Source organism: Vanellus vanellus (assembly GCF_965231255.1).
Source record: "Vanellus vanellus genome assembly, chromosome: 13".
NCBI lineage: Eukaryota > Metazoa > Chordata > Aves > Charadriiformes > Charadriidae > Vanellus > Vanellus vanellus.
The window spans coordinates 7182364-7194216 of record NC_138918.1 but is presented as its reverse complement, the minus strand read 5'-3'; the positions used below and the strand labels follow the sequence as shown (position 1 = coordinate 7194216).

At 53.6% G+C, this 11853-nt stretch overlaps 1 protein-coding gene across 1 annotated transcript; it reads right to left on the bottom strand.

The window, feature by feature from the left end:
* Positions 1-6277: 6277 nt before the first annotated feature.
* Positions 6278-11531, bottom strand: LOC309677376 (cationic amino acid transporter 2-like; the record flags this gene model as incomplete). Its single annotated transcript, XM_082490173.1, has 11 exons — positions 6278-6432; positions 6693-6801; positions 7412-7578; positions 8034-8176; positions 8309-8411; positions 8784-8920; positions 9423-9645; positions 10028-10164; positions 10422-10590; positions 10852-11007; positions 11114-11531. 11 exons carry the CDS (start codon positions 11529-11531, stop codon positions 6278-6280), a joined length of 1917 nt encoding a protein of 638 aa, XP_082346299.1.
* Positions 11532-11853: the final 322 nt, after the last annotated feature.

Sequence of the window (11853 nt, the reverse complement as noted above, 5' to 3'; positions counted from 1 at the left end):
CTGGAAACCAGGGAGGCTCCAGAACAAGAAGCAGCTTACAAAGCCAGCAAGCCGAGCACTGTTATGGATGATTGCTTCCCAGGCCTTTTTTAAGAAAGTCAGTGAAAAAACACATTCCAGACTGAACAGACACACGCTGTGGACAGGCAAACAGCCCTTTGAAACCTGGGACAGCCTTTACTGGGGATTATAAAGAAATTGCCCACCAGTAACAATTTATAAAGCAGGGAGACAATGGAACCTGTTCCCACCCCCCCCCCCCCATTGTTTTATACCCAGAAAACACCCATAGATTTGATTTTTTGATTGCCTTATGTACAGAGATTTCAATCCATCAGTAAAACTGACATACACAGGTTCAGAGCAGGAATTCGTAGCATACCTATAACATGAATGTTCTGGCAAAAATGGTTTCAAGCTCAGTGCTTACATAATTAAAATAACTGTATTTTTTTAATACATCTATACAAAGCCCAAGCCATCACAAGATCAGGTGGCAGTTCTACCTCTGAAATATTTTGTTCTTCTAGGTGACTGGTAGGAGCTTCAGGTTTTATTTTTTTAAATGTCCATCCTGTTTTGACAGCTAAGTCTCCCAGCAAAATTATACTATATACTCTACTCTGAGATCAGCATACATATTTAATGTGAAATTTGCTTTTCAGACCATAACAACAAATGCAAACAGTAACTCTGCTTCTGCATCTAGTCAAAAAATCTGACATGTCTAAATGTTACAGTTCAGTGGGTGAGCATTAAAGGCTCAGAATGAAAGCAGAGATCCAGAGATTTGCATCCGAACCTCAGATGCTCACAAGGCAGAACTACCCCTACTCAGCCCACTGCACTAGAAAATTCAAAGACCAGTTAAAGCACTGAATTTAAGCCAATTGTATTATTCTGCTACTTGCTTAACACAGACATTTACTCCCCTATAAGACATACACTTTTTTTTTTTTTGGTTATTTTTTGAAAATCTGTTACTAGTAAAGGGCGTAAGTGAAAGGCATTCTCATTTTGTTCCCGTGGGCTTCCATGTAACCAGACTTGACAGCACAGACAAGATTCAACTTCAGGATTAATGTTAGGAGGAACAGAGCCACGTGCTGTGGTTTCTTACAAAATCAAGTTCCTAGGTATTAATTGATCCAGGGTAATTATCTGTGTATAGGCAAGAGCCTTGCCCTGCACCACATAGCATGAAGCAGCTAAAAAAGAGTTCAATAGGACTGCTTTTACACTGACAGATCGGTCTTAAATGATGATATTTTCTTTTAAAGGAAAGCCAGTGGTACATAGTGTAACGATGCGAAAGCTGAATAACAGGCTTACAGTCATCAACGCGGCTGTGGGTACTCACCCCTTTCCATGAACCCCTCCAGGGTTCTTTAGCATAAATTCATCAGGAAAAAAAAATATCCTTTGAATTCAAAAAATGCCTTTGCTGCTTTGGGGATAGTGATGCAGGATCAGCAAATACACTCTGTGGAAAGAAACTGAACTTTTGGGGAACAAGAATAAAATAAATCCTTCCCATTGCTTAAATTTTTCCTTTATCTCCAGTAAAGCAACAGAGAAGAAACTGGGGAGTCCTGCGGTCTGCTGGAATTGCCCTTTCATATGCTGCTTCTGCTTATCTTTGACCTGTTCATCTGTACCTACTTCAACAACTCCGCTTCGGGCTACTGAGCACTTGCCACATTGAAATGCTAAAAGCGGCAGCACAGAAGAGGCTCACAGGTGTCTTGGAAATTACTTAACAAGCTTTGCTCAACATATTGATCAGTGTCTCTCCACAAAAAGCCTCCAGAAAGTTAGAGCCCAGGATTTAAAGGGATCATCACTTAATCTCAGAACCTGAAAAGTAAGGCTTGGACTGAGTCAGCGTTAAGGGTGAAGACAATTTTTAAGCTGCCACCTCCTACCAGCTTCAAGACCTGTCCTTCCAAAAGAAGGGAATCAGTGTAAACATTTTAAAGTGGTGTTAAAGACGACAAATCACCCCCAGCAATCGCATCTGAGAGACAGCCAGGCTCCAGACATCAGCCACTCATTCACCGCAGAGCCACAGCTCATCACCAGTAACCTGACCACTTCAGCTGGCACCATCCATTACCTGAGCTCAGGAGACAAGATTTCCTCTGGTTTAGATGGGTTTGTAACTGGGCAGAGCAAATGCACTTCAGACTCCATCCCTAAAGGAGACACTAGGCAACAAGCCTTAAACTAAAGCTTTTGAGCAAACACAGGAAGGTCAGGCTTACACTGCCCACCTGAACTAAATCAGCCAGAGATGGAAGTGGAGAGGAAGAAAACTTAACAGGACCACTTCCTCCAGCTTCCTTAAAACAGCAGCTGGTACAAGCGAGTCTACCCAGCACTGATCGTCACCAGAGTACCACATCAGCTAGCTTGGCATTCGACATGGCAAAAAGTTCCACGCATACATTTTTCCTGTCCAATTTCTTTTCAGTGAAACTGTTCTCCCAATGATACAAAGCCAGTAATGAACTGACAAGCAGTTAGGAGAAAAAATGTCAGCAGCAGAAGAGTTAGCAAGTGATGTGACATTATGGTAATAAGTCACACTAATATGATCAGTTCCTGGAACAAAAGTGGAATTCATCAAGGTATTTTAGAACAACTGAGGCTTTTTGACAAGGAAAATGAAACACTGTAACAAATATGCCTCCGGTTCTGAAATTCATGGGGATGTTAACTCCACCAAGTCCATGCGCTTGGACTTCAGCCAGGATCTGTTCAGTGCCACACGTGGAACACGCAGCATCTCCCGACTCCCTGCAACAGCTCCGCTGTTTCTCCCTGCCCTCCTCCCGCTCTGCGCACCAGCCGGCCCAGCTGCAAGACACCCAGCTGCTGCACACAGGCAGCTCTCACTCCAGAGAGCCGCAGCCTCTGTGCAGAGCCAGGTAAACGACCTGCTCATTTCTGGAGCAAAACGAAGCACCTACACCAGAGCTACTCAGCAACAGTAAAGCCTATCTAGAAACAGCTGTTGCAATACTCCCCTATGCAGACGCAAGCTCCATTTACTACTATGAACTTCATACTTCTCACATTATTATTCTTTTTTAATCTTATTATCTACTTCTGTTTCTGGATATGTAAACAGAATGCAGCTTATGGCCCCTGCTACCACAACTCACAGATGTTCACCACTGATCCTAACCCAAAAGCCGAATAAAGACATGAATTGTGATGAATAAAGATACCCAGGGAAGTATAACTCAAATTTCAACAAGCTCTCCATGATTCTTACTAATCCAGGGGAAAGTATATAAACACCAGACACCACTTGTGTGGTGTCAATAAGGCACTCAAATAAAAAAAAAAGGGGGGAGGGGAGAGGGAGGGGAGGAAGAGGCTACTGAGTATTTAAGTCAGAAAAGTAGTATAACTGATGGTAACTTGGGCAATCATTCAGCTCTCTGTATGTTGCGTGTTCTGGAAAAGTAGCATGTACGTGACCTCCGCCAAATTCTTAAAAACTCCTACAGTAAGAATAACAGGCACTGCAAAGTTGTTGGCATTAGAACAGGAAAAAGAAGTGTCAGTAGATGAAAAATAAAGGGAAAGCTTATCTAGCAGGCTATTAACACTTCTTTGAAAGCGACAAACTCCTTCCCGTTTTGTGTTCTAAGCAAACAGTTTTCCAGCTGTGGAAGAAAGGTGACAAATTGATCTCTTCGATATAATTACTGCACAGCACATGAGAAACCACTAAAAGCTAACTCCTCTATAACGCATTACGTATGCGAGCAAGATGATGATATACAAAGAAAAATGTAGACTACACTATTTTTTATAGGAGTTTGAAAATTCAGAGCGCTTGGCATGCGTCTTTGCAGGAGACTAGGTAGCATGCTCCCAATTTAATCCTGCTACCAATGTCATGCTATTTTCTCCCTCCCCCCCCGCCCCCGGAAACAATCCTTCTGCCTCTGCCCCGACTCTAGCACTACACCTTGCAGTAACAAAATCCCTCAGACAAAACTTGCTGGCAAGTGTTTCTCTGCTTAGGCAGCTGACTGCAGTTTAATTAATCGGTCAGAAAGGTTAAGAGTTAGTGTGTTTGTGAACAGTCTGACAGTAGAGTACAGCTGATGCATTTAGCTTTTGGCCACGCAAACTCAATGGGAAGAGCAAAGGTGACTGACAGGGCAGTGCTCTGAGGGAATGGCCAGCAGGATGTTTCCTCGCAGAGCAGAAACACACGGTCAAAGTCTCCAGAACAGCCACGCTCGCTTCGCCTGTGCAAGCAGACAGACCTATGATTATACCTGTTAGAAGGCACAGCCATACAGGACAGTCTAGGATTCATTGCACGATGTATTACTCCTCAGCCCTGCCACAACGGTAGATTAGAGAAAGTTACAGCGTTTCCCATTGTTTAAGCATCCTTCGGCCATTTTAGACAAGTCTTAATCAGGTATCAGGAGAAGTGCCAGTCTTGCACAGCATCCGCTCGCAGCTGGAGCAGCCTGCCCAAAGGATGGCTGGAGTAAGTAGTTTGTTTTGCAGAAGAAGGGAAAAATCATCAGGGCGAGACACCCTTGGTGGGACTGGTGGCGTGCAGTGGGTGGGTGCTGGTGGGGGGAGCGTGGGGGTAGTGGGAAGGCAGCCCCAGCTGTCCTGGCCTCGGGCAGTGGCTCTCCAGCCCCCGGGAGACATGACAGTTGTCCCCAGAGGTTGGGGCTCCCTGCGCCATGAGGGCTCGCAGTGCCCCATCCCGCGGGCTGGAGTGCTGGGCACTGGCCCAGGGTGGTCCCTGTCCCCTCCGGGCTGCGTGCCGCAGCGGGGACCGCGTGGCCCTGTGCTCCTGGCTGCTGCTGGGACGTGCGGGTAGGCAGGGTTTCCAGCCGGGTCCCTGGCCCCCTAAGTAGCAGGTTATGGGATTTGAAGCTTGCAGCGCGGACTTTGCTTGGCTGTGGGGTAACACAGAGGCCCCGGGAGCACTGTGCAGAGGCGTGCAGCCCCTCTTTCCCCAGTGCTGGGAACTCCCGGGGAAGGATGGGGAAAGGCACTCGAATCCCAGGCACGCCGGACCAAGCACCTCACTTGCCTCAAGCACGAGTATCACACAATGTGGGTTTTCTGCCAGGCTGACATCCCCATCAGTGACCTGAGCAAGCCTCAGCGTTACTGTGCAGCTGATGGCCCAGGGGACCTGGTCCCTGTCCCAGCTGTGCCTCTGACCCGCAATTACAGGTGCTCATGGTGATGTGAGCACCCAAAAACCTCCCCATCTTCTTGCCAAGGAGCTGGTCAAAGGTAGCGCTCCAGGCCCGGGCGACGCTGGTGCTACCTGGGGAGAGGTGACAGTTGGGGCAGCTCTCGTGGCCCTGCAGGGTCTGGGAAAGACACCCAGCAAAGCCACAGCAAAGCAAGGAGGGATCAAAAGGGCCTTATACCGATGACATAGGACAGCAGCAGATTCCACCCTGCGATGAACGCCCACAGCTCACCCACCGTCACATAGCTGTAGAGATAGGCAGACCCTGCCATGGGCACGCGGGCCCCGAATTCGGCGTAGCACAGCCTTCCAAATCATACACACGAGCCCGCAGGTTCCTGCCCCGGTAACTCCTGCCTAGCTGTAGTTGAAGGGGGCAGGGTGGCTGGGCAAAGGGAGGTGATGCTAGCAGGGTCGGGCATCCTGCTCCCCTGATGGCAGATCCTGCGTGGGACCCAGAGGAATGTGCCCAGCTCTGGGAAAGAGGAGGGCTGGGAACTGAGGAGGAGGAATAAATGAGTGCAGAAAAGGACTTGCCTACGGTAAGGAAAAAAAGCCTGTCACAGGCAGTGCCTTGGCAGTCACGGGGGGACGGGGCAGGTCAGCCCTGCCTGCCCCAGGGTGCCGAGGCAGCGTGGAGGGTCAGGGCAGCACAAGAAGCCTCCGCTCTGCTGTGAGCAGCTGAGGGACAGGGTGGGCAAGGGGACAGGGGGAAATTGGGGAGCTGCAGGGAGAGGTTTCAAAGGCAAAAAAATCCCACCCCAACCAAACCCACAACCCAACAACAGCAGCAAAAACACTTCTCTGCTTTATCTTCTGCAGACAAAACTCCTTCAGCAGGGGCTTGCCATGAGGATTCAGGTTGCTCAGGGAGGTTCATGAGATTCGGGAGAAAACAGCTCCCGGGGGCTCGTGTCAGGGCTGTGCCCCTCCGTGAGAGGAGACCTTCAGCCCGAGGGGCATCTTGGCCCCTCGGGCCCAGGGTGGAGGGGCGCGGGCGCTCAGGGACCGGCCTGTCTCCTTTCATTGCCCTGGAGCAGATGGACACCGCGCAGTCCCGCAGGGCTCCAGGACCACCTCCCTGGGAATGCTTCCTGGCGGCTCCCGGGGGGCTGCCTCGTCAGGTCGGCGGCTCTCTGCGCTGTGCCGGATCCCGTAGCCAAAGTAAATGAGGAAACCTGGGAATGGGCAGAAGAGGGTGTATGTGGGGGGGTCCTCTCTCTTCTCTCCCCTCCCAGCCACAAAGTTCCCACTCCTTTGGGCCATGTGTCAGAGGATGGGGTGCTCCTGCCACCCTGTGGCATTAAAAGTCAGCATCTCCTCCATCTGCCCACCGCAGCTCTGCAGCCAGCGTTAATGCCGCAGGCTCTCAAACCACCTATGCTTCACCCAAAGAGGTTGCCACCAGCTCTGGGACCTTGAGGGTGGCCGGGCTTACCGATGGCCATCCAGAGCAGGTACCGCAGCCAGGCGGCTGCGCTGAGTCGGGCCATCAGGATGCTGTTGATGGTGATGCTGAGGAGCGGCAGGAAGGGCAGGCAGGGAACCTGCAGGGACCAAGCACAAGGTAACGGGGCCATGCCTTTGCCCAGAGGCACTGGCCAGCCCACAGGCAGGGGGTTTAAAGCCCACTTGGGCTCTTTGCTGCCCGGCCGTCGGGCTTTGAGGCTTGGAGACCTAAGCTGGAACTGCAGCCTGTGCTGGAGAGGGATGCTTATGAAGCGTGGTTTGCTTGACAGGTCCTGCACTGGGGCAGGAGGTGCTGCAGGATTTAAGGGGGAGGCAGTAAACCACTAGCAAAACCAATCCAGCATGTCAGAAGAGCGGCTCTGATTCATGCAGCAGGCACTGGGCTCGGTTGAGGCTGCAGGACTTGCCCCTTTAGCCTGCAAGATGTGGGGGGAAGAACCAGGTGGCCCTCACAGTCCCTACAGAAAACCCCATGAGCTGCCTCCAACAACAACAACAACAAACCTCCAACAGCGCTTTGTTCAACGCGGATGCAGCAAAGGTCTGCCCGGCCTGAAGCAGAGGGAACACACCCCCTCCCCGATGCAGTGTGTCCCTTTCCCCATGGGGTTGTGGCACTTGCCTCCTCTCCATCCCCAAGGTCTTTCTCCCTGGGGGCGGTCCCCGAGAGCCAGGCCGTGTGCTCACCATGAAGGATGCTCTCTCCCGGCTCTGAGGCTGCCTCCAGATGAGCAGAGCTGCCACCAGGATCCCCAGGAGAGGCAGAGCCAGAGCAGCGATGCACCAGGCACCCCCAGCCTGGAGGCAGGGCAGCCCGGTGGTGCTCACCCAGCTCACAGCACAGACCAGGGCGGCTGCGGAGGGACCATGGCGGGGCGTCAGGGCAGCGCTTCCCTGGGCTCAGCCCGTCCCTCTCCCGGGGTGCAGCATCCAAGGTTGCCATGGCAGGAGGGACAAAGGACAACCAGGGGACAGGGTTGGGTGGCTGATCATGGATTTAGTGTTTCTCTCCAGCCAGCCTGAGAAGAGGAGGGAGCAGGAGTTTCCTGAGGTCCCATCGGGGCAGCCAGCTGTGCGGCAGTTGGGATAGGGCAGGAGGGAGCTGGGCAGGCCCTGCCTGCATCCCGCTGCCCGGTGGTTTTCAGCGAGCAGGAACCTGCCAGCCCGTGCTACAGCGATATCCCCCATGGGTCTCCCCGTGCTGGCTCCCCATAAATCCCATCCATTGCTCCCAGGTGTATCACAGAATGGTCAGGGTTGGAAGGGACCTTTGGAGATCATCTAGTCCAACCCTCCTGCCAGAGCGTACCTACGGCTGTCAGAGCCCAGGCCACCGTGGTGGAGGAACGCGGGGTGGGACGCAGGGGCGGCTGGACGAGATGGTCCCACCACAGCTGCACAGCCAGGACCTTCCCTGCAGGAGCGTCCTGAGGTCTGGGTTCAGGCCGATACCTGAGAAGCAGATATTGGATATTAAGGCACATGGAGAGTGCACCCACAGTGCATCAAGGCCAGTGCCTTGCCCCGGGCATGACCAACACCAAAAGTTGGGTGAGCCCCATCCCCGGTCCCCAGCAGCCTCACCTGAGCAGCAGCACACAGCCAGCCACCAGCGAGTAGGCCAACAGCGTGCCGATGGACATCATGTCAACCAGGGCTTTCAGGTCAAAGAGGAGGGCCAGGAGAGCTGCAGGGATAAGAAGCCCTTTCAGCCTCCCAGCAGAGCTGGCAACACTGCTGTTGTGCCCATCTCAGTCATGCTGTCCCCCTGTCCCCCTGGGCCCCCCCGACACCCACTGCAGCAGGACTCAAGCACCTCGATGACCTGGTGCAAAGCATCCTGCCACCTCCTGCCTGGCAGCTCCGAGAGGCTGAACTGGTGTCTGGGACAGCATCAAGGCCAAATGGTGTCTCTCCCACAGTGAGGAGACCTCCCTCTGGGTGGGGAGATACTGCTCAAACAGCTACTGGCGAGCTAGGGGGTCTGTGTTGTCCTGCTGAAAGAGGACATCCACCAAGCCCTGCTCAAGGTTAAGGGGTAAACCAATCGCTCACCCACCTGCCACTCCTCCAGACACCAGCGTTGCCACCACTGGGCACTGACGGCGACTAACTTTAGTCAGAGGTTTGAAGAGAAGCCCATCTCGAGCCATAGCGTACAGGATCCGTGGCATGGGGAACATGGAGCCCAGGAGGCTGCACAGAGGGGAGGAGATGGGGGAGAAGACAGCAGGCATCCAGGAGGCACCCATCTTGCCTTTTGCTCCTCCTTGGGTGCCAAGAGAGCTCCTGTTCATCTGTATGGTCCATGACCTTCTCAAGGCCATGCTGACAATACCAGCACCTCCCTCACCGTTAGATGAGGGACAGTTATTGGGGAAGTGATGTCTGTGGGTCATTGGGAGCCCTGTGCATACTGAGACACCCCAGCCTGCTCCTGCGTTCATGGTGCCACCAAACACTTGACCACTCCCTCCAATTTCGGCTAAAAGCGGTATGCCAAGGGTTTTTGGTTGCTCTCTATGATCAGGAGGGGCCAGGCTGGGAGCAACAGGGTTTGTGAGGAAAGGCTGAGGGATTTTGGCCAAGCAGAGAGGGCAGTCAGAAGGAAGGGGTTGGTGATAGCTCCTAGATGTATTCTAGCTCCGGTGCAACCTTGCTCTGAGCCACAGAGCTGCCATCAGAGGACTCCCCTCACCTGGTCGTCAGGGCACACAGTGACCCCACAGCCACAGCATGCTTTGCACTGCTCCACCCAACGTATTCAAAAGCCACTGGGAGTGGGCTCATGGTGTCTAGGAGGTAGTAGGGCATCATCAGGGTGAGGGCGGCAGATACCCCGAAGTACGCCAGGAAGCAGATGAGAAGGGAGAGGATGATGCCCATGGGGATGGATCTCCGCGGGTCCCTCACCTCTTCCCCTGGGGAGGACAAGCTCAGGTGTAAAAACAGATTCTCATTTAATGTGCGTGGCATACTAAGAGCCCAGCTCAGGCCGGAGAGCATATCCTGTATGTCCCCATGAGAGGGGACACAGAGGCCTTCTCGCAAGGACCACTAGACCTCCTAGGCTCCAGGTTTATGGGGATAGGGACTCTCTCTGCTTCAGGATTAGCCCACTCATGCCACATGGACTCTTATAGTCCCAGAGGGCAGGAGAGAGCAGCTGTAGCACAGAGCCAGTAATGTCCGCAGTCCCAGCCCAGCACTACACCAGTGCCCAAGGCTGTGGAGAGAATCACTGCCACAGCCCCCCAGCCTGCAGGGGAGGGTCCCACCAACATCTCTCCCTGCCTCACTTACCCGTGGTAGCAATGCAGTCAAATCCAACAAAGGCATAGAAACAGGTAGAGGCTCCAGCCAAGGTCCCAGTGAAACCATACGGCATGAAGCCTCCCACCCCAAAGGCACTGGTCATGTTGTCGGCCACAGACTGGTTCCTGGGAGGAGGAGGAAGAGTGAGGCAGTGCAGAGGGGTCAGTGCAATGAGGTCCCAGGATGGGGCCAGGCTGAACAGCCCATCCAACCTGCTCACCCCTACAGCATCAACCCAGCACTTTGGCTCTTTCACGCATTGCCAACAAGGCAGGGAGAAACAGGGAAAAGCAAGATTTCCTGGGATAAAGCATTAAGGGGTTGACCCAGCCATCCCCACGCCCCTCTGAAAGCAGCATGGGGAGAGAGGAGCCCCTCGTACCCAGCCTCGTGGACAGGTGCCCGTGGCAGGTCATCCTCCCTGAGCTTCCAGTTGCTCAGGTTGCCTTTGATGAAGCCACTCACTGTGACAAAGAGCAGGACAAGCACGTTGAGAGCTGTGAAGGCTTTGTTGATCGTGGTGGACTCCTTCACTCCGAAGGAAAGAAGCCCTGGGGACAAACAGAGAAAAACTGGCTAAGCCCCCTGGATGACACCAGGCCCAGGGTAGACATTATTAGGGAGGGTGGAAAAGGGGGGACAGTCGTAATCAGGAGCATCTACAGATTTTCCCAGATTCCCCTTTTATTCCCCCTTCTTTGCTCAGGGAAATGCCAAAGCCTCAGAGGGGTCAGCACCATCCTGAAGAGCCTATGGTGGGGTGAGGACCTCATCCTACATGATGAAGGGTGGCACAGTGGGAGGCATCCTACCTGCCAGCAGGACCACCAGGCCAGCGGCAAAGGCATCCGGGTGCTCCGCCAGCCCCACAGAGCTCATGGTGGCATGAGCACCCAAAAACCTCCCCATCTTCTTGCCGAGGAGCTGGTCAAAGGTAGCGCTCCAGGCCCGAGCGACGCTGGCGGTACCTGGGGAGAGGTGACAGTTGGGGCAGCTCTCGTGGCCCTGCAGGGTCTGGGAAAGACACCCAGCAAAGCCACAGCAAAGCAAGGAGGGATCAAAAGGGCCTTATACCGATGACATAGGACAGCAGCAGATTCCACCCTGCGATGAACGCCCACAGCTCACCCACCGTCACATAGCTGTAGAGATAGGCAGACCCTGCCATGGGCACGCGGGCCCCGAATTCGGCGTAGCACAGCCCTGCCAGAGCGGACACCACGGCTGCAATCAGGAAGGAAAGGATGATGCTGGGGCCAGAGCTGGTCTTAGCCACTTCTCCCGCCAGGATGTAGACACCGGCCCCCAGCGTGCTGCCCACTCCCAAGGCGATGAGGTCCACGGTGGAGAGGCAGCGGCGAAGGCTGGAGCCCTCCAAGCTGGCCGGGACTTGCTTTCTGCGGGAAAGCATCTTCAAAAGAGAGAGGAGGTAGTCCCAGCTTGGCATCTGTGGGAGAGGAAAGCAGCAGGCTTGAGGGTGCTTCTGCCCCATGGGCACCAACCCTGGGGACATGACCTGATCCCAGCCTGAATGTTTTCCTTGCTGTTCTCACCACCCACGCAGTGCTTTCTGGACTCCCTGAGTGCTGCCTGTTTTCTGCCTCTGCCAGAAAAGCAGCCCATTTTGGAGAAAGACGGGGCTACAGTAACTGTGTTCTCTCATTCCCAGTGAGAAGAGGGCAATGCATGACTGGGGTTTGCTGGGCTCTGTCTGATTCGTGCTAGAGTGAGAGGGCACAAGGACATCTACTTGTCCCCCTGCCAGCCCAGAAAGTCCTGTTGCTCCAGCAGCATCGCCAGCAGAGGATGCAGGA